This window comes from Beta vulgaris, chromosome 5 (genome assembly GCF_026745355.1).
Source record: "Beta vulgaris subsp. vulgaris cultivar EL10 chromosome 5, EL10.2, whole genome shotgun sequence".
NCBI classification, from domain to species: domain Eukaryota; kingdom Viridiplantae; phylum Streptophyta; class Magnoliopsida; order Caryophyllales; family Amaranthaceae; genus Beta; species Beta vulgaris.
In genome coordinates, this window is record NC_079206.1 from 1,779,541 (window position 1) to 1,805,981 (window position 26,441).

General features: G+C 35.2%; 3 protein-coding genes across 3 annotated transcripts; 1 reads left to right on the forward strand and 2 right to left on the reverse strand.

The window, feature by feature from the left end:
* Positions 1 to 1,115: 1,115 nt before the first annotated feature.
* On the reverse strand, positions 1,116 to 9,770 carry LOC104908204 (disease resistance protein RPP5). Its single transcript, XM_010697292.4, has 5 exons — positions 8,488 to 9,770; positions 2,922 to 4,121; positions 2,377 to 2,708; positions 1,931 to 2,200; positions 1,116 to 1,845 (listed from the first exon to the last, which is right to left on the reverse strand). The coding sequence occupies exons 1-3, from the start codon at positions 9,341 to 9,343 to the stop codon at positions 2,422 to 2,424; spliced, it is 2,343 nt and encodes a 780-aa protein (XP_010695594.2). The 5' UTR covers positions 9,344 to 9,770; the 3' UTR covers positions 1,116 to 1,845; positions 1,931 to 2,200; positions 2,377 to 2,421.
* Positions 9,771 to 17,371: 7,601 nt separating this feature from the next.
* LOC104908205 (histone H4-like) lies at positions 17,372 to 18,898 on the forward strand. The gene is made up of 3 exons (XM_010697293.3): positions 17,372 to 17,444; positions 18,209 to 18,237; positions 18,556 to 18,898. Exons 1-3 carry the CDS (start codon positions 17,372 to 17,374, stop codon positions 18,775 to 18,777), a joined length of 324 nt encoding a protein of 107 aa, XP_010695595.1. The 3' UTR covers positions 18,778 to 18,898.
* A 1,168-nt stretch (positions 18,899 to 20,066) lies between these two features.
* On the reverse strand, positions 20,067 to 25,827 carry LOC104908206 (LRR receptor-like serine/threonine-protein kinase GSO1). Its single transcript, XM_048645231.2, has 5 exons — positions 24,590 to 25,827; positions 22,992 to 24,212; positions 22,422 to 22,781; positions 21,978 to 22,247; positions 20,067 to 21,893 (listed from the first exon to the last, which is right to left on the reverse strand). Exons 1-5 carry the CDS (start codon positions 25,656 to 25,658, stop codon positions 21,304 to 21,306), a joined length of 3,510 nt encoding a protein of 1,169 aa, XP_048501188.1. The 5' UTR covers positions 25,659 to 25,827; the 3' UTR covers positions 20,067 to 21,303.
* Positions 25,828 to 26,441: the final 614 nt, after the last annotated feature.

Here is a 26,441-nt window from a genome sequence, read left to right on the forward strand (position 1 = left end):
TGATGGCGTCTGTCGTCGTCGGCGTATTCTGGAGTCCGGCGGCATTTCTGGAGCCCGACGTTGTTGTCAAGGCTAAAGGGACTGAGGGAGGAAGGAAGCGAGGGCGTGGCTACACAGTGACAATTGGTAATAGGGTTTATGGATCAAAAAAAATATTTGATGGCAATCTGCCAATTGGGCCTTAATTCACCTTAGGCCTACTTGTTTTAATGTGTGTAACAACATTGAGTTAACTACTTAAGGATCTAGGCTCCGTTTGGTAGGCCGTAAAATATTTTCAGTGTAAAATGATTTTCATGGAAAACAATTTACAATGAAAAACACAATTCCAAAATTAGTTTTCCGTTGTTTGGTTCGATGTAAAAAAAATGATGAAATAAAAGGAAAATGAAAGGGAAAGTAAGAAGGTAGTGAAAGGAGTGTATAAGAGAGAGAAGGAAAATAGTTTTTCCTTCATTTTGAAAGGAAAATGGTTTTCCATCCTTGGGAGAGTAATTTTACTTCAAGGGAAAATGGTTTTACACTTTTTTGCCAACCAAACAATGTAAAACTGAAAATAGAGGAAAACAGTTTTCCGGGAAAACGTTTTACGCCCTACCAAACGGAGCCCTAATGTTGGATAATTAATGTTCCTATATACTCCCTCCGTTTCCTAAAGATCTTCTCACTTACTGTTCCTACAGATACCAAGGAAAATTAAGTTGTGTGGGGCATGGTGTGAGTAAAGTAAGAGAGAGAAAAGGGTTAAGATAAATAAACAAATAAAAAGGGGTTAAAGTACGAGAGAGAAAGGGAGTATAATTGAATTAATAATGTAATGGTGGACCATATGATAGTGACATGAGGGTAAATAAGGAAATTTGTTTTGCCAAATAAGGAATAAAGCAAAAGAGGGAAGATGTTTTGGAAACACCCTTAAACGGAAAGAGGGAAGATCTTTAGAAAACGGAGAGATTATTAAATTGTCCTTTTGATTTTCAAAAATATCCAATTAAGTTACGAGTCTTCCTTTTAAGACTTATTAATTTAAAGATTTATAGACGACTTATTTTTTTTATAATTTTGAAAATAAGTCTCCTTCAATATAGTAGTCAAATTTGCACCCATACCACATAGAGTAAATAAATGCCTATAGTACCTCCTATTAGGCTATTACATAGACATCACAATTAATTCAGAGTGTTGTAATTTACAATTTCCATAATAACAGGCAACACCATAAGAAATCTATTTATTCAATTATACATTCACAAATCAATTACTGACAACCGAATAACATTTTTACCAGATGATCTTGAAAGATCCATAAGTTGCTTAACATGAAAGTCAATGGTCATTCGCATCCACTCGTTATCCTCGTCCTTGTATTTTATTTTGAATTTGCCCATCTCAAGTTTTATAGTCTGAGCCACTCCTTTCTCCAGTTCATGGAAACTAGGAGTTGAAGATAACTCAATGCTATAATCATCCTTTTTATAAGTGGCTTTCACCTTTAATTTGCTTAAATTTGGGCTCTCTTGTCGAGTACCCTGATTTGTACCCACCAAAGTGTCAGAAGCTTGTTCACGACCATTGCTATGGCATCGCGTTGCTACTCCAGGCTCTTCCACAATGTCCATTGTCACAGCAAGGCTTAAATTGTTCACGACAACGCGTTCATTTGCATCACTTAAACACTCAGGTGCATGTTCATGACAATTGACCTCTGCAGGTTTACTTCCAGAGAATGATGCAGTATTGGTATTCTTGTTTTCTTGTTGTTGGCACATTGACTTTTCGAAATTCTGCTTGATTGCCATTTAATATCGGAGGCCTTCAACCAGCGTTTAAATGTAGACCTTGACACTGGAATGAATCATATAACATCAAAATGCATCTATCAATTAAATGAAGTAAATGACCGTATAGTTTGCAGAGAATGGAAACATACCACCTATCTCTTCTGCAACATCTTCTACCGTCATGTTTCTGGACCAGTATGATTGAAGTTCCTCTCTAGTCAATTTAATCTCTATTTTCTTACCTCTCCCTCGGCCAACTATGGTGGATGTTGACTCTTTATCATTTCCTACAGGCATATTCTCCATGTCTTGGTCTGGTGAACCGCAAGAAGCGCTGTGACTGATCTCATAAACTGCATCCTCTCCTCCATTGTGATTGATCCCATCAACTGCATCCTCTCCTCCATTGTGATATAATTCTATTCGCACCAAAAGCAAAATCTTTTAAATCGATAGAGTTCCCACTTATTCTTGTCAAAATAAAACTTTGCTTTTGAATAATCACCAATATAATATACAAGAAAACCCATAGTGACGGAAGCATATCACGATATGCTTCTGAATTCAAAATAATTTGTAAAGGATAAAAACGTACCACTTAGCTCCTTGCCAAGGTGCACCTGTGTCGTATTTTTATCCATTAGACATGGATTTTTCTCATGAATAATCTCCTTCTTCTGTCTCTTTCTCTGCTTATCATCACTTTGTGGATTATTCCTGCTCTGTGTAGATTCTGAAGCATGATGGCTGTTCTTAACACGACACAAGGAGAAATGTACCAATCCAATGATGGGATCCCATATTCAGTTTCAAAAATCCGGTTGCTTATATTCATTTCATGTGTATCTGAACTGAGTCCTGAAGTTTCTATCTCTTGATCTTGCGAACTCTCGCCAATTGTGTCGCTTCTACCAAGTAAACAATAATCTGCTTGTATAAAAAAACCTTAATATTAATTATTCAAACCAACACAATAAAAGTTAATATTATGAAACAAACTCTATCAGACCCCATTGATGGGGTTACGGAGTGTTGGAAGCACACTAACTTGATCACTTGACCATTCGATTCTGATTGTAAGATAGAAGAATTGTAAAATGTGTTTCACATAATGATATTTGAAATGCTAGAAGCACGTACCTCCAAGAAACTGATTAGCATTAGGTATACTCAGGAGTTGGTGTGGTGATATCTGCTGAGCAATGATGCCTTCCTGTGAATATTCAGAAACCACTTTGTCGGCTATCTCTGCAGAATCTACTACTGTGATCTCATTAATTTCATCAGAGGTTATATTTGAGGTCTCATATTCACTACTATAATAGCCTCTATGCTTGTAGTATTCTTCATCTGTGTCATCAGTGATGTACTTTGTTTTTGAATTATTGGGTAAATTTTCCTTTCTGAAGCACTTGGGCAGGATTACATGTTTCAACTTTTGTAGCTTTGTGATGCAATCAGGAAAGGACTTGATTCTGGTACCGCTGATATTGAGAATGGATAATTCCACTAGCTCATCCAAATCTGGGGGTAATTCTTTGAGGCCGAAACAATCCTTAAGTTGTAATTCTTTCAAGTTGCGTAGTCCTGCTATGCTGGGAAGTAGGTTGCTAGTGTACTTGTAACATGTTATTGAGAGCGTCTTTAGGTTGACCAACTGATTCAAGCATGCTATAGGCGTATCGATACGACAAGCCCCGTAAAGACAATATCCTGTTCTATGCAATATTTCTAGGCGATGTAGACTTGTAGGTAGTAAATTGACATTCTTGACAACGCAATCAACAAGCTTGAGATTGGCGAGATTCAAATGTGTTGGTAATGATACATCACCACATCCGCAGAGAACCAAGGAATTTAAATTAGATAGCTTTTCCAAGTTATCAGATACTAATGGCTCGCTTTTGGCATATCTTACAGTGAGACATTTAAGGTTAACGAATTGATGGATGTTCCATAGCAAGTATGTTTCCCTAACATTTAGATCTAAAGATACCAAGTTTGATGGCTCTGCCAGGCTATCGAGTAAGGACTTAAATGAATCATCAGTGTAACAATGATGAAGAGATAGATGGGTAATATTTGTGAGTGTGTCAGGGAGGTGCTGGAGGTCTACAGAACAAGAAATATAGAGATGTGTGAGCTCTTTCAGCGATGTGAGATCTCCAAACACCTCATCATCCGAAAATTTCAAATTTAGGAATTTCACTAACGGTTGAAGAAGCTCATTATTCTGCAGCCATATATGTAGTCTATTGTTGCTGTCTGACCGGAGGTAACCAGGGGGAGATAGAATAGAGGGGTTCCAAGGTACAAACATTGCTGTTCCCAATTTTTTCACTGGAGGACAAAGAGGAAGAGAAAGACAATTAAGAAACAAATTTGAAGCATAGGGAAATCCAATAAAATATCTCTACTATATACGAGAAGGGGGAGCTATGATGTTCCCAATAAATTTACTTAATTACCCTTACTAAATCAACTACTCTACCAAAAAAAATGAAAGAAAATTAAACTCAAATATAGCATAAAAAATTAACAAAGAAAATTATATCAATCAAATATTTGATCAATCAATACACAATCAAGTAGTATATCAAAAAGGAAAATACAATCAATTAACAAAGTGAAATGATTTGATTAAAACAAAGTACTTTATTGATAAAAATATAAGAAATCCTTAATAAATCTACCTAACATTCTTTTATCGCTCATTAGTTTTAATTTTAAAAATCTTAAATAAAGTATTAATAAAATAAATAATAAAAGACGGGTTTGGTGAAGTGATATATGCTTAATCAACAAAATTAGCTAGCCTAAAAAACATGTCCAATGTTCAAATTTTACCTTTGTTTATGCCCAAAAAAAGTTATAAATTACTCCGTCCACTTCATTTTAATCATTCCACTTTGACATTTTACACAATTCACAAATTTCACTTTGACCATCATTTGTGATTTATATGCGGATAAAAATATAGTCATGTGGGATCTTGTTAGATTCATCCTAACATGTATTTTATCAATATGTACTTTTTATAATTTTTACAAATACCAAATTAAAGATATATATCCTCAAAGTTTTGCATTGTCATGCGTGAAAAGTGAAAATGGGTAGATTAAAATAAAACGGATGTAATATGTTCTAGAAGAGTGAGACACGCATCACATGCATAAATTGCTAATACATATATAATATAAATTTAATCTTTCCTAATTTGCATAACCCGATCGACTAGGAGGACAAACAAACTTTTTGGGATTTAAAAAAAAAAAGGAAAACATGAGAGAAAAATGCTTGAGTATATACATTAGGAATATAAGCATATAACCTTCCCATGTTTGCACAATTGTATCTATAGTACGAATAAGTTTCTCGAGGTAAAAAGAGGGCAATGTGACAAAACATATTGAAGGAAAACGTTGGAGTTGTTATCAGTTCAAAGGGATGTTTATAGTACATCATATAAAATCTAATTTAATAAAATTAGGAAAATATATCCTAAACTAAATATAATATTAAGAAATATTATTTTTAAATAAAAACTTCTAAATATTTCTCTATTATATAAGCCAAGAGGAGCTATAATGTCTCCCAATTAAATGTCTTTTTTATCTTTAGCTAAATATATACACTTAATTGGATAACTTGACATAATGAGAAAAATGGTTACTCAATAAAAAAAAAAATTAAATTTAATCTAAATGTTATCTCAATTTCTAAAAAGTTTATAGATTACAGTAATTTGTATAACAATAATTATACATCACAATTCTATAATTATATTTTGATGAAATTTATTAAGAATATACCAAACAATCGATGCACGCATCGCGTGCATAGAAGACTAGTGTATATATATATATATATATGTCAAATAGATAGATTTAGGAAACACTCCTAAATTTAATCCCTAACATCCTCCCACAATTGCAACGGCAGTAACACGAACGTTAAGTGTGGAGAAACAAAAAAAATTGAAGCAAAATCAAATTAAACAGATATATTGTTGGGAACACCATTCTTTTCGAACCCATCAATTTTTTTTCTTCTGGATGAGAACGTCATTCTTTTCGAACTCATCAAATATTTTAACAAAACGGGAATATTATTTTCTTGGAATACACCGTGTTTATGTTTTTCTTGAGCAGATCACACTCACAACATCTTTTCTTAAGCAAAGTCGAACTCTTTTAGAAACTGATTTTTCCGAGCAAAACCGCGCTCAGTACGTTCACAACATAATAGTACATGTCTAAACCAATAATCTCTATCTCATACTTCAATTGATACGACCAAACACTTATTAAATCAAGTAATTGGATTTATGGTCAACAATAACTAAAACGCACTAGGAATGATTAACAAATCAGGTCGGATTGTGTTCCGATTGGTAATAAACGAGTTGAACATGTTCCAACCCAAACCTAACCCATTTATTAAACGGCTTGAAAAACTCAACCTTGACACCTGTTTATTAAACGTGTTACCTATAAAACCCGTTTAACTCATTAACACTAGAATTTTTTGTACGCGATGCGTGCTTGAATTTTTTTCGAACAGAAACTCAATTTTCTTCGGCATAAGAGTCAAAATTTGAACATTAGATGTACGAAGTATAATTGTTTTTAGTTGCAAAATTTGATTGGTTTAGTTTCTGTCACTTAAATATCTCACCATTCTTTTGGTTTTTTTTTTTTTTTACTTTTCAAAGTTAAATTCTATGAATAAAATAGAATTTTTTTGAATTTATTTATGATTTCTAATATTATAATTTTTTAGTTGATTTTTGAATTAAGTACAGTACTTCATAAATTGTAAAGAAAGTAGACACTTTGATTTCAAGTCAATTTTTTCATAGGTTGTAGTTTGTAAGTGAATTTTTAAGTTTTTCTAAAGTTTCCTCATTTTGTGATTTGCATAACGTAAATTATGCAATTTTATGATTTTAGTTGACTTGTGAGTGATTATTATAATTATATTTTTGATTTTTTTTTTGTTTGAAGTCCCTTTTGATTTGTAAGTGAATTTGCAATTTAGAAAGGGAAGGGGGTAAGATAGTCTCTTCATTCGGGGACACCATAGCTCCCCCTTCCCTTATATAATAGAGATTGTTGTACTTAATTCTTGAATGATATTTTATATAAACCTTTTTACCTTGATAATTATCGCTATTATATAATAGAAAAAATACGTCCAAATATATGTAAAAGTTTCATTATATATAGGAAACACTATAAAAAAGTAAATAATTTTTTTCCTTGTCTAATTTCTAAATTCTGATTTCACTAAAAATACACCTCTATTTTTTATCATGACCCACCATTAATTGTGAATGGTTCTTGAGAATAGTGATTTCTAAGTAAATTTTTGTAAATGTTTTTGTATGTATTGACGTTCTAGGTTATTAGTTTTAGTTTGTATATTAATTTTAAATTTTAATAAAGTTTCCTGATTATTTGAGTGATTTGCGTGATTTTTATAACGTGATCTTCTCAATTGTATGGGTGATTTGTAAAGTTTCTTCTTTTAAGTGATTCGTATAAATTTATTTTCGGTATTTTAATTTTGACATATCTTTTGTAATTTAGAAAGAGAAGAGGGGCAAAATAGGCGTTTCAAAAGAGGACACCATTGCTCCCCCCTTCCCTTATATAATAGAGATATTTATTACTATTAAATTAGTATTAAAACTTTTTAGTTTTCAATAATAAATTAACATAAAGTATGCGTGATTAGTTTTTCTTTTCAGTATTTGTGTTCTACAATTAGTATTTTTAAATTGGGAAAGCTATATGTAGCTCTAAGGGCTGTATATAAGAAGCTAAAAATAGAAATAAGTTGCATTAATTGATCATTTATTACATCGGTTGATGTAAAAAAAATCATAAATTCACAACTTATTTCCATTTTAAGTAGTGTATTTATGTTTTATGTGCAACTCCAATGGCTGCATATAACATAACCTTTTTAAATTTTCACCAACTTTAACACAACTTTTTAGGAAATTTATATTTTAATGAGTTAAAGAGGTCAAAACAGGTTAATTTCGGATTGAAAATGTCAACATTAACCTAACTCATTTAATTAAATGGGTAAGTCATATCAACCCATCTACTTAAATGGATCAAGAAAAATCCGCTTATTTCAAGTTGGATTCAAGTTCGATAAATGAGTTCGATCGAGTTTTCACAACCTTAATGCACACCAACAAGGTATGGAATACTCTTAAGACAAAAGACAAGTAGCTAGAATTAGCCACCAAAAAGAACTTGACAAACAAACTGCCACATGCAGGTTAGTCTTAAGAAATCAGCAGTAAAAGAAAACACACTTATCAGCCAGGGAGATATTTTTTTTTTTTGCTACTGTAAGTAATCGTGTCAGTGGGTTAAAACTCAAATCCACCGACAGAGAAAAATATTTTAGACTTGAACCTAAGATCTCAAAAGGTTGGAATTGTTATTAACTCAAAGGGCATATTTATAGTAAATCATATAAAACCTAACTTAGGTAGAAATAGAAATAACATATCCTAAAATAAATATAATTAATACAATACTAAAGAATGTTATCTCTGAATAAACACTTCTAGATTTAGAAAATACTCCTAAATTTATCCCCTAATGCTCATGCAGTATGCTATTTACCGGGAGAGAAGCAAACATGAAACAACAATGTGTTAGATAATAGCGGAAACACGTACCTCCAATCTCTGTTTTGAGTTCTTTCCAAGTTTTGCGAACGTGACAATCGTCTATAGAAATGATGATGGAATCATCCAAATGATATGGCAGTGTTTCGAGTATAAAATCCCAGGGGAGACATAGAATCTGCAAATTGAGTAACTTTGTGATGCTCCAAGGAAGATATCTGACTTTTGTATCCTTGATATCGACAAGAGATAATTGTAGCAGCTCATCCAAATTTGCCGGAAATTCTATAACGTCAGCGGGAAAATGAGAATCGCAACTCCAAAGGGTGAGGTGGCGTAGGTTGATCGAGTCCTTTAAATTGGCAAGACAATGACTACAGTGTTCGAGATGTAAGCTGTCTAGATTGCTTAAACCTATAGGAAGGGCCTTGATGTTGCAGCAACGTTTAATAATGAGGTGTACAATATTCAAATTTGGAGGCAATTCTGTAAGGGAAGGGCAATCATAAAGATCCAAAGTTGTCAAGTTGGATAAGTTTTCAAGACTATTAGGAAGGGACTTGATACCTCCACAGTATACCAGTTTTAACAACTGTAATTTGGACAGCCTTGTGATGGTGTCAGGCACACATTTGAGGTATTTACAGTAATAGAAATAGAGGTGAGTGAGCTCAGACAGCTCCCCTATCATGTCTGTTATCTTCTCCACGACTTTCAGCAACAAACTCAACTCCAAGATTCGCACAGAGAGACGATCAACAGCAGCGGGGTGGCTTATAATCCATGCCACTGGATCCTCCTCCAAATACAGGTAACCGTCATCATATACGCGGGATACCTCGATTCCCGCTTTTCTCGTATATGAGAACCTGTCATTGTCATCATATTCATATACTTCAGCTGCCATTATCCCAGCAAGAATTAAGAAGAGGAGTAACTATAGGAACAGGCAGCTCACTTGGTTTTCTTTAGTAAGATTGAAGAAATTCGATCCAAAACTATTTGCAGTGCTACTGGAGGAGCTCTTTTTTTATTTTCTTTTCAGGGCTATGGATTATGGAGGAGATTTACTACCGTATCAAGAGGCATAAAAGAAAATTGATAGATTAGAATGATTCAATGCAACTATGCAAGTGAAGTGAACCCTTATCTAAAAGATATATGGACTGTATTTCCCAGAAGAATAATGAAAAAAATGAGACTTGTTTCTATATCAAAAATATGGACCGTGAAGACTGAAATAAAGTGTGAACACTTATGGCAGGAAACGAAAAAAACAGAAAAAAAAAAAAGTTGAAAGTAAACGTGAGCCAAGGGGAGACCCACCAACCAACATGACTATTGACTAGTTCAACTATCTCAGCATTAAACCGTGGCAGATTTTAATTCTAAATTTTACCTTCTTTTATTTTTGAGGCACCGTATTTTTTTATATTAGGAAATTAAGTCAGTTTAAGAGCTAATTCCTACTAGGCTACTATCCTATAGAAAATACCAATACATTGACTGGTAAGGCATGCATAGCATGTTAAGGAAATACTCTATCATAATGTTGGGGATAAGGATCGAACTCGTAACCTCTGGGGCTAAGGGAGAACGCTCTACCCACTGTCCCACTTGAGCTAACTCCTATCCTTTTTATTTTTGAGGCACTGTGGTATATTGTAAATATTATCTAGAATATGTATAATGCGTAAAGTAAAATTTTCTTTTCTTTTCTTGGTAAAAAAAAAAGGTAATAATTGAGGTGCATGCAACATAGTGACAGATCCATGAACTCATCCATATGGGGTCGGGACGGTAAAAAGAACTACATTCATTTACTTAAAAAGTTCAATACATTTGTTTGTGCAAAATCAGTTTGTTGACCTTGCAAATAAGTGATTCCACATCCAATAGTTTGATATTGAATGCCATGGGAGGCTTGGTCCATGGGGGTTAGCGATTTTAATTAATTAGATAAAACCTTGTTAACGTACTTTGTTGTAATTTAACAAATGATTAAACTACAACGCCTATTAAATTTAGGCAAAATGCAATAAATAGAGCAAACAATAATTAATTTATTAATTATAGCAAAATATTCCCATCCATACCACAAACTTTAAGAACAAATTTACAACACATATGAGGATAAGTCAAGCTGGACAACTAAAGAGAAAACACGAAGATTGTTACCTCTATAGTTTCTTACTTCAACCGGAGAATTAAAGAACTTAGCGCCATGTCATGTTCTAAATCTAATGAACTAAACTACAACCCCATAAGGGGTTTGGCTCGACTAAGGTTAGGCTACGCTAAGAAAGAGTAATTGCAAGTTTGTTGTGTGTTGTGTTGATTGTCTTATGCTTGATGATCCTTCTTCTATTTATAAATGTAACGCTCCGACTTCTAAGCATCACTATTATGTTAGTAAATTACAAAGATTAGCAGCGGAACACCCTCCTAGCTTAGTCGGTGCGTCACTGCCGTACTCTTCGCCCGGGAAAGTACAAGGCAATACATTCTTTCATATAACTAAACCTCTATAATAGTTACAATATTTCTAGAAATATATATAGATAGCTTAAGCATATATAGCTAATGTTACGTAATTTAGTAATCATAAACTTGGATTACATATATATAATTGTCATATATAGTCGCATGAATTAAAGTAATTTAATCCTCACTGCTATGTCATCCCATCTTCGTATGCATACCTAAAACAAAAAAACAAAACATCATGAGTCGAGGCTCAGTAACATACTACTTTAACAACGTAAATTCATTTCAAACATTTTATTTGCAAACAGGGATAAGAGAATATAGTAAAACCATTTCATAAACATACACTTCAAATTACAAGTTTAAGAGTCATTTTTATTCATATAATCTCCATTATCACATTTCATTATCAGAAAACTTCATTTGGTTACTTGGCGAGTACGACAGAAGGCATAGCCACCGAGGACATAAGTCCCCCATCAGAAGGTGGCATATAATGCCATAGATCATAACAGAAGGCAAAGCTACAGAGGATACTCATTATCCCCCATCAGAAGGTGGCATATAATGTCATAGATCAATAACAGAAGAAAATTCATCCCCCATCAGAAGGTGGCATATAATGCCATAGATTAATAACAGAAGGCAAAGCCACATAGGATATTCATCCCCCATCAGAAGGTGTCATATAAAGTCATAAATCAATAACAGAAGGCAAAGCCACCAAGGATATTATTCATCCCCTGTCAGAAGGTGGCATATAATGCCAGGCAAAGGCACCGAGGACATTGTCCCCCCATCAGAAGGTGACATATAATGCCATAGATCGTAACATAAGGCAAAGCCACCGACGATGTGCATCCCCAATCAGAAGGTGGCATATAATGCCAGGCAAAGCCACCGAGGACATTGTCCCCCCATCAGAAGGTGACATATAATGCCATAGATCGTAACATAAGGCAAAGCCACCGACGATGTGCATCCCCAATCAGAAGGTGGCATATAATGCCAGGCAAAGCCACCGAGGACAATGTCCCCCATTAGAAGGTGACATATACTGTCATAATGCGGGTGCCACCGAGGGCGTTGTCTCTGTTGCCGCCATAGAACATAGTACTGCCATTCACCATCTTTCACTTTCATTTGTCATGTTTCGTTTCTTTTGAGAAATTTCAGAAATCATAATAAAGTCATTTCATAACGTCATCAAATTATTTACAAAACCAAACATTTCATATCCTGCACACCATATAAAACATAGCATAAACATTATAAAAAAGCACCATAAAACGTAGTTGGAAGGGGAGTGCGGGTGTTAGCAGTAGACCTTACCTGGAATCCTTGCTTAACAACCTTGATTGTCGGAGGAGGCTTGTAATATCCCTTCTTTTTAATCTAATCAATTTAGAAATTAATAAAAGACTCATTAATATTTATTCGAAATTCTTATTTATTGATCCATTTCCATCATGTATCTATCTTAGGAGGTGTGTAGGAGTTCTATATATTAACGTCTTTGGTAGTTGATAATAGTCATAGGCATTCTTTCTACTTAACAACTTAACGTTTAATTTAAATTATAATTCATGACTTGTGAGTTGTGACTATGGACATCTTATTGTAACTATTTCATATCTTATGATTAACATTAAGCGCATGTTACAATTTGTTAACTTTTTATTCAAAGCTTCACTATATTAGTCATAGGGTCCGTTTAACCATATTCGTCATTTAATCAAAACTATAGCTATTAATCCCATGAATCATGAATCCAGCTTAATAACTTGTAATTATAGACCTCGTAATATAACTATTTGATAGGCTGTCGTACACCTGTCAAAAATAATTCTTGCAAAATCTTCTAACAATGAAGTAGGGTAAGTAGGATCGAATCCACAAAGAAATGGTCGTTTTAATCTAGTTTATAAATTATGGGAAAACTAAATAAGATCAGAAATATGTGAATTAAGGTTCTAAACTAATAAATAAAGAAAATCAAAGTAAAAAAATCTAGGGTAATGGTTCACCATGTTTATAACTATAATCTATCAAAATATAATAGTTCAATCAATCAGATATCTAGAGCACATGTTAATACTTGGCCAGGCATTAACCTCTCAAATCAACATATGCTAGTACGGTCGCTCAACATAATCATATTTGCTAATTGTAGGTAAGTCTCTAAAGAGTACTATCTCTCGATCTATGACTCGATATTAACAATATTTGATCAAACAATTGATCATATTGCAAAATTAATAATAAAACACTAATCAATTAGAGAAATCAATAACTAATTGATCAAAATATCAATCAATAATCATATCATATAAACATGGATTTCCAAATCCTAGAAATAATAACTACACTATTCATTGAATAAATAATAAAATCTAAATCTACCAAGAAAATCATAATCAAAGAAGTCAAGGAAAGAAACTAATGAAACTCATGAATTAATGAAGAAGAATAAAAACTAGGGTTTTTCTAAAAAACTAGAGAGGAAAAGAAAGAAAACTAAAACCTAGAACTCAAAAATAACGTGAAAAAAGGGAGAAGGAGAGAGAAAAAGAATGAGAACCTATATAAATAATATTCAATAATCTAATATGACTAGGAAAGTAATTTACAAGATAAGGAAAATCTTAAATAAATCATTAATGGGCGGATTAGTGATCCGCGCGTACACGTGCGTGGCAGATTCCAGAAGAAACAATGCAATCTTCCAGAAGGCATAACTCCTTGACTAGAAGTCTCCTCGGTGCGTGCCACCTATCGTTGGAAAGATCTTCAAGTCTAGTTTTTAAATATGCTGGAATTAGTCGATTTTAATAATCACATCAAAAGATATGATCAGAAGAATAAACATGACTCTTTTTCACATTTCTTCTAATGATTTTCCTCTTCGTTTTCGCTCAAACTCGTACTATGACATATCCATACGATCCTTATTCATTGTTGCTTCTTTCCAAGTGCTCCTACTCCTTAAGTTTAGCTAATCATACTCCAAGATGTCCTCAATGCCTGAAATTCATCAAAAACAAGAAAACATACCAAATAGGAGTAGAAAAGCATAACTTAAGAATATAATGCAATAATGAACCTAAATATGAAACTAAATGCTCTAAAATATAACCTAAATGCACCTAAAAACTATATATAAATATGACTTATCACTATTTCATTCGTGTAATATATGTAAGTGCCTGCGTAAATCTGACAAGTAACATATCCTTAACTTTCATTATTCTTTAGTTGATATATTAGAGTTCTATAAAATATACTATTAAATATTATCACATAACAAATCATCATTTAATCATTTATTAGTCACAATCTAGTCTCATAATAATCAGATTGCAAGGATTCTATATATAGTTTTATTATGTTTTTAGTTACTAGCTAATGAAATCAACAACATAATTAATTAAGCTAAACTAAATAAAACAAGAACATTAGTTAAAGAGGTATTTTATACCTCTGCTCAAACCGAGCAGCGGTGAACCAGAGAGCAAGGGAAGAAGAACGATGCTCCGGTGGGCAGCAGCATGGCGAGGGTGGAGGAAGCTGCGTCAGGTGCTGGAAAAACAGAGGAGGTCCGGTGGTGCGCGCAAACCAAAGCAGAGGAGAGAGAGAAAGAACTAGGCGAGGGAGAAAGAAGCTGAGCGAGAGAGAGATTGAATTGGGTTATTGGGTGATTTGATGCGGTCGCTAGCTAAATGAAAACAGAGGAGTAAGAGAAAGAGGAATTGTGCGAAAACAAGGGAGTTTAAGGGTGGTTCTCAGAGTGGCGATTTCCGACAAAGGTTGGGGGATGAAGATGGTGGAAAGTAGAGTGGTGAGTGTGTGGTGGTTTGAGGGGATAAACATGGCTACTTATAGTCATGATTAAGCTCCAATTTTTGTTCAATTAGATTGATGAGATTGAATTGGGTTATTGGATGATTTGATTTGAGTAATGAATTTTATTTGAAAATGAGTTTGATTGTGTGCAAGAAACTCATTTTGAGTTAGAAATCCATGGGTGGATTTTTTTTGTGAAGAAACCCGAGATGGAGGAGGAAATAGTTAATGTTTATTGTTTTGTTATTTATTTTTATTTTTCTTTTATTTTATTTTCATTAATCTTTATTTCTTTTTCCTTTTCTTTTCTTTTCTCTTTTTCTTTTCCTTTTTATTAACAATACCAATTTGACCCAACTTTGTAAAGTTCAAGTAATTATTTTGTTTATTATTTTGTTTTCTTACTAATGTAATTATTTAATCTAACATAACTTATTATTTATAACTCTTGCCATACATTATATATATATACACATAAAGAACTTATTCTCTTTTACTTGAACATAGAATGATTAAAGGAAAATTTTAGCCACTAATCATTATTATTTAATTTAAGCAAGGTTAAATTTTCGGGATATTACAATAAAGAAACGTGATACGTAACTTCCATGCATCCTTGGAGGGAAACATTTGAATCATTTTTTATTCAAATCTCAACCATCTTCTATCGCTGAATATCTGTAGCTTTGCACGTTCTTTCTTATGTGGATTCATCTCATGATTATTCTCTAATTACTTGTTGCAAAGAATAATCTGTACAAATATATTAAAAGGCGTGTGTGACAATGTATACACGCCACGTGTCATCTCTGTTACTCCACTAGAATTGTCCAATATGTATCTAATAAGTCATCTCGACAGTAAAATTAGCTTGCAACAAGATTTGAACCCATGACCTCTTGCTATTATAACATGATACAATTATCATCTCAACCAACTTTTAATCATGCTTTAAATGTTCATAATAAAAATTTAAATTACCATCTAGGAAAAGACATAATGCAATAAGAAGCCACAAGAGAATCAACCCTCTTGGTAAAAATAAACCCGGAGGCCATCGCTTTGTATTATGAAAAAAGAAAACCTCACTTACAGAACTATAAAAGTGGAAGTAAGGATGTGTAAATCAATAAATATTAAAAAAAAAATGTGAAAACCTATATAGCATGGAAACTCTCATGAAAATCATGTTTCCTATTTGAGAAACTCGAGATGACAAAATTTCTTTGAAAAACCAACGAGTTTCCTACCTCAATGATCTTCAGTCACAAAATGATATTTTCCCAACTAAAAATCTCTTAGCTAATTCTATAGTCTATGCCCTATATATACATCTTTTGTCAGTATAAAAAAAATTACAACAGATTTCTATGCAACAATAGTTATTTAATCCTAAATTTTAGATTTCACGACACAAGAACAAATGAGGTGCTCAGATGCTTTTCGAGGCAACACAAATGCGGCTAACACCCACGCTACGTTACTAAGTCATATCGGCTTTCCTAAGAATGTTTCAGGAGAAAAAATAACCAGGCCCGAAGAATTCCAAAAATGTCCCCAAAAACAGGCAATATTGAAGGTTATAATACATGCATTAGTACTTTCGAGTAGCCTGAGATCCGAACGGCACGGGGTGCTTTCAAGGGATATGGGATATTGGAAAGGAGTCAAGTGGATTGGAACGAATGTATGAATACATTTACGTTCATTCTGAGGTAATTTTGGATTTCACTAGAAAAGGACAATTGCGGTGTTCAAAGGCTTTTCGAGACAATGCAAATGGTGTGAAATACCCGTGCAACATTACAAGTCACGTCGACTTTCCTAAGAACGTTTCAAGAACATATGACCATGCATGTCCAGATTAACCATAAATGTCCCAAAAAACAACCAATATTGAAGGTTAAATACACGCTTTTGGACTTTCCCGAGGCCATATATCCGAACGCCACGGGATGCATCATAGGGACCTGGGAGGTCATTGAAAAGGAGTCATGTGGCTTGGAATGAATATATGGATGCCTTTATGTTAATCTGGATAAAATTTTAGGGTTCACGAGAAATGAACAAATGGGTGTTCACAGGCTTTTCGAGGCAACACAAATGGTGCCAAGCACTTACGCAACGTTACAAGTCATGTCAACTTTCCTAGAAATATTTCAGGAGAAAATATGACCAGGCCCGGAGAAATACAAACATGTCCCAAAAACAACCAAAATTGAAGGTTATAATACACGGTTTCGGACTTTCTCCGTTCCCGAGCTACGGACGCCACGAGATGCCTCCCAAGGACATGGGAGGTCATTGGAAAAGATTCATGTGGATTGGAACGAATATGTGAATGTCTTTACATTGATTTCGAGGCAATTTTGATTTTCACGAGAAATGAACAAATGGGGTGTCGTTCAAAGGCTTCTCCATGCAATGCAAATTGTGTCAAGCACCCGCGCAACGTTATAAGTCACGTCGGCACTCCTAGGAATGATTCGGGAGAAAATATGACCAGGCCTAGATAAGTCCGAAAATGTAGCAAAAACAGCCAAAATTGAAGGTTATCATACACACTTTCGGACTTTCCCGGGACCCGAGCTCCAAATGCCACAGGATGACTCCTAAGGGCATGGGAGGTCATTGGAAAGGAATCATGTGCCAAGGACCCGCGCAACGTTACAAGTCACGTCAGCCCTTCTATGAATGTTTCGCGAGAAAACATGATCAGGCGCAGAGAAGTCCAAAAATGTCTCATAAATAGCAAAACGATTATTGCACCAAATACCCCCGACAAATCAAAAAATTCACAATATACCCTCAAGTCCAAAAATGTCTCATAAATAGCAAAACGGTCCATGCTCTTCTGGATCCAGACCTGATTCAAACCCATTGAGTCTAAAATTTATGGACCCAGACTCTTATAAATAGGTCGGGTCCAAGACTCATTGACATCTCTAGGGATAACTGATGGGAAACAATAATGAATAGCTTAAGTTATGTCGATTAGCAAAATTAAAATTAGCTTGCAACAAGATTTGATCTCGTGACCTATTGTTATTATAACATGACACAATTACCATCTCAACCAACGTTTAATCATGTTTTAAGTGTCCACATTATTATATTTGTATCTTTTAAATGTTGAGTTTACTTTAATATATTTTAGTGAAAATGAAAAAAATGTATATCAAATTCGAAAACACAATACCAACCTGTGGCCACGCCCGGACCCAAATAATAGTGTATAGAACAAAAAATATGTTGAAAATAATCAAAATTTGCTGTTGCCAATAACCCAATAGGCCCATCGCATATCCCTCACCTCTTACACAAACAAACAAAAAGCCAGAACCTAGCCTGCCTACCAAAAGAACAATCCTCTTCAATCACTATAGGGCACACGGATTGACATCGTCATCCGTTAGATGGAAAAAAATCCAACGTCTGACAGTAACGCGGGATAACCCCCTCCAAAGAGGCATAGGATTTCAGGTGGGCATGGGCCGGGCCTGGCTTGTTCTCACGGGCTTGAATAATTGGCGGACCGGGCCGGGCCCAGGCCCATGAGTGGAGGGCTGGGCCAGGCTTGAAATTTTAAAAATTTGTCTACGGCCCGACCCATGCTTTATGCTGTATTTTTGACAGTTTTAGGGTAAAAAAAAAACGGAGCGTTCGGCCCGCGGGCCGGAAATAACATTTCTTGACCATGACAGGTACGCGGCCCACGTAGAGAACAATGGGCCGGGTCGGGCCTCGAGCGGGCCCAAATCGTGCTGGGCCGGACCGGCCCATGCCCACCTCCTGCCTGCTATTCGTAGGTTGGCTAGAAGAGGTGGAGTGAAGAGGATAAGTGGTCTACTTTATGAGGAAACTCGTGGTGTTTTGAAGATCTTTTTGGAAAATATTATTTGTGATGCTGTCACTTATACTGAGCACGCTCGCCGTAAAACTGTAACTGTCATGGATGTTGTCTATGCTCTTAAGAGGCAAGGTCGTACTCTTTACGGTTTCGGTGGTTAGGTTTTGTTTTCTAGGGTATATTTTCAGTTGATTAGGGAAATTAAAGGAGGTTTGAATCTCTGTATTGTAATTGGTAAATCAGTTGTTATATGAAATATTTTTATCACTTTTGATTGTGATACATGATTTTTCATTGTCTTCAATTTGATCACCTATTTCGATTTCGTGCATTGTTTGAATATGTTGATGTTATTCAGTTGAGTTTATAGATCTGTTGAATTATCAATTGATTTTGTTTATTGTTTCAATTAGAGATTTACGATTTCGGTGGTTAGATTTCGTTTTCCTACAGTTTGGGTTTAGATTTGAATGTAGTTTTTTTTTTTTTTTTTTTTTTTTTTTTTTTGACATCGAGAAAACGTACAAAATAAAACAAACTAAGTAGGAAAGGGGACAGTCGGTAGTTGTCCTTTCCGAGCTCGAGTGGCAAGATCATGTGCCAGATGTACCTGTGAGCGATCGACCTTTGTGATGCGACACCATTGAAATTCCTGGTCGAGGGAGCGAATGTCGTTCAGTGTCCATGCAATTGATATCGGTTGCAACATCGGGTTACGCAAACCCTGTACCACAATTGCAGAGTCCGTATTGATTGCCAGTCGAGTGTAGCCATGTCCATGTGCCAGATTTGAATGTAGTTTGAAGAATTTTTTGTTCGTCTTTGTGATGTAATTGCAATATGAACCGTTTATATGAAATATGTTTGTCTTCTTTATCACGTTGTTCTTAACGATTTGCAGTTTCATTTGTTTGGTTTCAAATGTTTGATATTTGGAAGGAAAATTCGGATTGTTGATTAGATAATTATACTTGTCTGTTTAATATCGGTTGCTTCTCATTTGCTGGAAAAATTAGGATAAAGAGACGAGCCTCTGAATTAAGGATCTTAATCATGGTTGCTAAATACAACCTCACTTTACAAAATACAACTCTGCAAAAATACCTAAAATACCCCTCACAAGTCATAACCCTTTTCTCCCTCTACCCATGTCTCTCTTCATTCTCCCTCTACCAATTCTTCACCCTATTTTTTGCATCTGTTTTCCGATACTCTGTTAGACTGTATTTGCCGCCGTCGACGACGGACCAAGAGATGACTGCGGTGTGAGGATGGGAGAGGAGAGAGAAGAAGACAAAGAAGATGACGAGGAGAGAGAAAGTAGTTGGATGTTGTTCTAGAGGTATTGGGAAGATGAATTACGGCTTGTTGCCTGTTGGATCAGTAATTTCAGTTTAATAATGCGATGATGACGATGATTATGATGAATTGATGATGATGGGAGCATACCTTTTCTGGTTTGATTCGAAGTTGGTTTTTTCATCATGTAAATCAATAGTAGTTTTTTTTTTTCTTGTTTTTGTTTTTTTAGATCTCTGATGAGTTTGGATGCTCCTCTGCTCAGGGCTCATGTCTAACCTATCTTTTTTTTCCAAGCACCTTTTTTTGATTTTATAGATTAAGAAATTTTGGTGATTGAAGTTTTGTGGAACTTCGACGATTTGCTGTTGATGATATGTTTTCTTGCTTAATGAAGTATTTCTATGATATCACAGTCAAAAAAACATAAACTGAAGAAGTGCTTTGTTGAGAGAGTTTCACACAAGTTACATGAAGTAGATGCCTTCGTTTCATACAATCACAAAGATACAGTTTACCCTGTTTTGTTCAATTTGCACAAAACAGAGTAATATGTTTCTTGTCGATTGCACGAAATAGTACTTACTCTGTGAGCGTTTAGTAAAGTAGGGCTACGTTTAGTAACCCCCCATTTTAATTTACAATTTTCATTAACGGTATCCTAAACAATTTGCAGTTTCATTTCCAAATGACATTGCAAAATTAGCATACATTCATCTTCATTTTTTTTTATTCCGAAATTTCTCAATTCAATTTTGAGGTTATTAGCTACTTCGATGTAGGGATTGAGCAAAATAACAGAGTAGGAAATATGTGACAAGGAAAGTGGTAAAAGATGGATACACAAGTTAACGTGCGAAAAATAAATTCATGGACGACAAGTACCCAAAATTCACCGTATGAAAATAGTAGAGTACAAGAATCACCCAAAACTTATAAGGGTGAGTATAGAGAAAGGCTTGTAGGTATGGTTTCTTGTTGTTGTGTGCTTGTTGGTTGATCTTTATGTGATGATGCAAATGGATGCCCATTTTCCCAATTTATAGGGCCTGATGTCGGTTGAACAAATGCATAGAAAAGTGGTAGAACTATCTTTGTTTCACATGCTCCAGAATGATCTAGTGTGTATAATCAAAATTTGCGGACCTATGCAAGGAGCTTAAACTATCTAGTATCTTACCATTTGGAGTTTTAGATAGCTCGATAATTTACCAAATCAGAGATGACCTTGAGAGATAATTATAATGCATACAAACGGAGATATTTAGTGATGGGCTAGAATTTGTGCCACAAACCAACACATAAACATCACAATGAATTCATGAAGTGTTGTAATTTACAATTTCCTGAATAGTAACTTAAGAAATCTATCTATTCAATTATGACATTCACAAATCAAATATTAACAACCGAACAATTTTGCTACCAGATAATTTTGAAAGATCTAGAAGTTCCTTCAAGTGAGAGTCCAAGGTCATTAGCATCAACTCTTTCTCCTCATCTTCATATTTTATTTTAAATTTGCTCAGCTTGAGTGTTAGATTTTTAGCCACTTCTTTTTCTAGTTCATGGAAACTAGCAGCTGAAGAGATATGGAACCTAACAGTATCTTTTTTGTAAGTGGCTTTCACAATGAATTTGCTTAAACTTGGGCTCTCTTGTTGAGTACCCTGATCTGCACCCACCAGAGTGTCAGAGGCCTGTTCACTACCATTGTTATGGCATTGCGTTGCCACTCCAGGCTCTTCCACAATGTCCATTGTCACAGCAAGGCTTAAGTTGTTAATGACAACGCGTTCATTTGCATCACTTAAACACTCAGGTGCATGTTCATGACAATTGACCTCTGCAGGTTTACTTACAGAGAATGATGCAGTATTGGTATTCTTGTTGTTGGCACATTGACTTTTCAAAATCCTGCTTGTTTGCCATTTAATACCGGAGGCCATTAACCAGCGTACTAATGCAGCCCTTGACACTGGAATGAATCATATAACATGAAATGCATCTATCAGTTAAATGCAGTGAATGACTGTATAGTTTGCAGAGAATGGAAACATACCACCTATTTCTTCTGCAACATCTTGTATCCTCATGTTTCTGGACCAGTATGATTGAAGTTGCTCTCTAGTCAAATTAAACTCTATTTTGTTACGTTTCCCTCGGCGAACTATGGTGGATGTTGAATCTTTATCATTTCCTACAGGCATATTCTCCATGTCTTGGTCTGGTGAACCGCAAGAAGCGCTGTGACTGATCTCATAAACTGCATCCTCTCCTCCATTGTGATTGATCCCATCAACTGCATCCTCTCCTCCATTGTGATTAAATTCTATTCGCACCAAAAGCAGAATCTTTTAAATGCATGGATTTCCCATTTATTCTTGTCAAAATCAAACTTTGCTTTTTAAATAGTTGATAATCAACAGTCACAGTAAGCATATCACAATATACTTCTGAATTCAAAAGAGAACTGAGAAATACTTTGTAAAGGATAAAAACGTACCGCCTAGTTCCTCTCCAAGGTTCACTTGTGTCATGTTTTTATCCACCAGACATGGATTATTTTTCTCATGAGTAATCTCCTTCTTCTGTCTCTTTCCTTGGTTCTCATCACTTGGTGGATTCTCGTTGTTCTGCGTATATTCTGAAGCATGATGGTTATTCTCAACACGATCAATATTAGTCACATCACTATAAGAAATGTGCCCCAAATCAAATGATGAGTTCCCAAATACGAATTCCAACATCTGGTCGGTGAGATTTATTTCATTTGTATTTGAATTGAGTCCTGTAGAGGAAGTTTCCACCTCTTGAACTTGTGAACTTTCTCCCATTGTATTGCTTCTACCAGTGAAACGAGTATCTGCTTGTATAAAAAAACTTAATATTGAAACCCACGCAATAAAAGTTAATATTATGAAACAAACTCTATCAGACCCCATTAATGGGGTTAAGGAGTGTTGGAACTTGGAAGCACACTACCTTGATCATTTGACAATTAGATTCTGATTTTAAGATAGAAGAATTGCAATGTACTCCACACAATGATTTCTGAAATAGTAGAAGCACGTACCTTCAAGAAACTGATTAGCATTAGGTATACTCAGGAGTTGGGGTGATGATATCTGCTGCGAAATGATGCCTTCCTGTGAATATTCTGAAACCACTTTGTCGGCTACCTCTGCAGAATCTACTACTGTGATCTCATTACTTTCATCAGAGGTTATATTTGAGGTTTCATATTCACTACTATAATAGCCTCTATGCTTGTAGTAGTCTTCATCTGTGTCATCAGTGATGTACTTCGTTTTTGAATTATTGGGTAAATTTTCCTTTCTGAAGCACTTGGGCAGGATTACATGTTGCAACTTTTGTAGCTTTGTGATGCAATCAGGAAAGGACTTGATTCTGGTACCGCTGATATTTAGAATGGATAATTCCACTAGCTCATCCAAATCTGGGGGCAATTGTTTGAGGCCGAAACAATCCTTAAGTTGTAATTCTTTCAAGTTGCGTAGTTCTGCTATGCTGGGAAGTAGGTTGCTAGAGTACTGGTAACATGTTATAGAGAGCGTCTTTAGGTTGACCAACTGATTCAAGCATACTATAGGCTCTTCACTACAATACCTGTTTTCACAGCAATAGTTTTTGCTATGCAATAATTCTAGGCGGTGTATACTTGTAGGTAGTGAGCTGACATTCTTGAAAAAGCAATCGAAAAGCTTGAGGTTAGTGAGATTCAAATGTGTTGGCAATGATACATCATAACATCTGTAGAGAACCAAAGATTTCAAATTAGATAGCTTTTCCCAGTTATCAGGTACTGATCGGTTGTTTTTGGCATTTCTTACAGCGAGATATTTAAGGTTGACGAATTGATGGATGTTCGACGGCAAGTATGTTTCACTAAGATCTACATCTAAAGATACCAAGTTTGATGGCTCTGCCAGGCTATCGAGTAAATCATAAGTGTAATCCCGATGAAGAGAGACATGGGTAATATTTGTGAGTGTGTGGAGGTGCCGGAGGTTTACATCACCAGAAATATAGAGATGGTTAATATTTGTGAGTGTGTCAGCGAGGCGCCAGAGGTCTACATCACCAGAAATATAGAGATGTGTCACATGTGTGAGCTCTTTCAGCAACGTGAGATCTCCAAATTCATCATCCAAAAATTGCAAATCTAGGGATTTCACAAACGGTTGAAGATGGTAATTAGTCTGCAGCCATGGATGTAGTCTCTTGTTGCTGTCCAACCAAAGGTAACAAGACGTTGATATTCCCAAATTATCCACTGGAGGAGGACAAAGAGGAAGATAATTAAGAAATAAAATTGAAGAACAGGAAAATATATTAACATTATATATAGTCTGAAATCTGAATCTAATCTTTCCTTATTTGCAGAATTGGTTGGACTAGGAGGACAAACATTCTAGCCAAAACTATGTTTAAGTTTTTATATTATGCCTGATTCACCTAAAAAAAAAAAAAAAGGACAAACAAACTTTTTGGGATAGAAAGGAGAACATGAAACAACAATGCTTGAAATATAACCTTCCCATGTTTGCACAATGGTACGAATAAGTTTCTTGACATTAAAAGAGGGCTAATTTACCGGAAGAGTAGCGAACATGAAACAACAATGCGTGAGATAATAGCGGAAACACTTACCTGCAATCTCCCTTTTGAGTTCTTTCCAAGTTTTGCGAACCTGACAATTGTCCATAGAGATGATGACGGAATCATTCAAATGATATGGTAGTGTTTCGAGTATAAAGTCCTCGGGGAGACATAGAATTTGCAAATTGTGTAACTTTGTGATGCTCCAAGGAAGATATCTGACTGTGGTATGCTCGATATCGACAAGAGATAATTGTAGCAGCTCATCCAAATTTGCCGGGAATTCTATAACGTTGGTGTAAACATAAGAAGAACAATGGCAACTTCCAAGGGTGAAGTGGCGTAAGTTGAGCGAGTCCTTTAAATTGGCAAGACAACAGTTACATTGTGTGAGATGTAAGCTGGCCAGGTTACTTAAACCTGTAGGAAGGGCCTTGATGCTGCAGCAATATTTAATAATGAGGTGTATAACATTCAAATTTGGAGGCAATTCTGTAAGCGAACCGCAACTCTTAACATCCAAAGTTGTCAAGTTGGATAGGTTTGCAAGACTATTAGGAAGGGACTTGATACCTCTACAATAAAAAAGAGAGAAATGGGTAAGGCATTCCAGCTCTCCTAAATTTGGAGGCAATTCTGTAAGGGTTTCGCAATACTCAAGATCCAAAGTTGTCAAGTTGGATAGGTTTGTAAGACTATTAGGAAGGAACTTGATACCTCCACAAGAAGAAAGAGAGAGATGGGTAAGGCTCTCCAGCTCTCCCAAATTTTCTGGTAATTCTGTAAGCGAACAAAGTTGAATTTTTAACAACTGTAAGTTGGACAGCCTTGTGATGGTGTCAGGCAAACACCTGAGGTTATGACACCAATAGAAATAGAGGTGAGTGAGCTCAGACAGCTCCCCTATCATGTCTGTTATCTTCCCCACACCATACAGCCCCAATGTCAACTCCAAGATTCGCACAGAGAGACGATCAGCAGCAGCTGGGTGACTTTGAATCCATGCCACTGGATCCTCATCCAAACACAGGTAACCGTCATCATATACGCGGGATACTTCGACATTCCCTTTTCTAAGAAATGACCAACAGGATTTGACATTACCTGCTTCAGCTGCCATTATCAAAAGGCGTAAAATTGAAGAAATTAGATCTAAAACTCTACTATTAATTTGCAGATGCTACTTTACTCTCTTCAATGGAGGACCTCTTTTTTTATTTTATTTTCAGGGCTATGGACAATGGACTTAATGGAGGAGCTTTACTCTAGTATCAAAAGGCGTAAATAGACATCTCTTGTCAAAGAAGTTAAAATAAACGGTTTTTTCACCAAATACTCCTGACAAAAAAATTTATTCACCAAATACCCCAGGTTTTTTCAAAATTCACCATATACCCCTGACTTTTAAAAAAAATCACCAGATACTCCAAATTTTAAAAAAAATGACAAATAATGCCCTTAATGACTAACGGCGGTTAACTCCGTTAGTCATTAGTGTTAATTAAGCCTAAAAAACCCTAAAAAACCCTAACTAACCTAACTCCATCCCTCTATCATGGATGGGGTATTTGGTGAATAAATTTTTGTTAAAAACCCTAAAAAACTAAGGGTATCTGGTGAATTTTGTTAAAAGTCAGGGATATATGGTGAATTTTGAAAAAACCTGGGGTATTTGATGAATAAATTTTTTTGTCAGGGGTATTTGGTGAAAAAACCGTAAAATAAATAGATAGATTAGAATGAGTCAATGCAACTGTGCAAGTGAAGTCAATTCCATAAAATAAATATATGGACTGTATTTCCCCAAAAAAGAATCATGGACCGTGAAGACTAAAATGAAGTGTGAACACTTGTTTCAGGAAACGAAAAAAATTAAATGAACCTCTAAATAAGTTGAAAGTAA

Excerpts from the sequence above, each read along its gene's own strand:
- LOC104908204 (XM_010697292.4), bottom strand. The coding sequence starts at position 9,343 with ATGGCAGCTGAAGTATATGAATATGATGACAATGACAGGTTCTCATAT. Across the intron at positions 4,122-8,487 it reads ACTCAAAACAGAGATTGGAG|TGAAAAAATTGGGAACAGCA; the intron begins GTACGTGTTTCC and ends TTTGTCCTCCAG. Across the intron at positions 2,709-2,921 it reads TGCTAATCAGTTTCTTGGAG|ATTATTGTTTACTTGGTAGA; the intron begins GTACGTGCTTCT and ends TTATACAAGCAG.
- LOC104908205 (XM_010697293.3), top strand. The coding sequence starts at position 17,372 with ATGACTCCTAAGGGCATGGGAGGTCATTGGAAAGGAATCATGTGCCAA. Across the intron at positions 17,445-18,208 it reads CGCGCAACGTTACAAGTCAC|TAACGCGGGATAACCCCCTC; the intron begins GTCAGCCCTTCT and ends AACGTCTGACAG. Across the intron at positions 18,238-18,555 it reads ATAACCCCCTCCAAAGAGGC|CTCCTGCCTGCTATTCGTAG; the intron begins ATAGGATTTCAG and ends GCCCATGCCCAC.
- LOC104908206 (XM_048645231.2), bottom strand. The coding sequence starts at position 25,658 with ATGGCAGCTGAAGCAGGTAATGTCAAATCCTGTTGGTCATTTCTTAGA. Across the intron at positions 24,213-24,589 it reads ACTCAAAAGGGAGATTGCAG|TGGATAATTTGGGAATATCA; the intron begins GTAAGTGTTTCC and ends GTCCTCCTCCAG. Across the intron at positions 21,894-21,977 it reads TGTTGCAGAAGAAATAGGTG|TGTCAAGGGCTGCATTAGTA; the intron begins GTATGTTTCCAT and ends GATTCATTCCAG.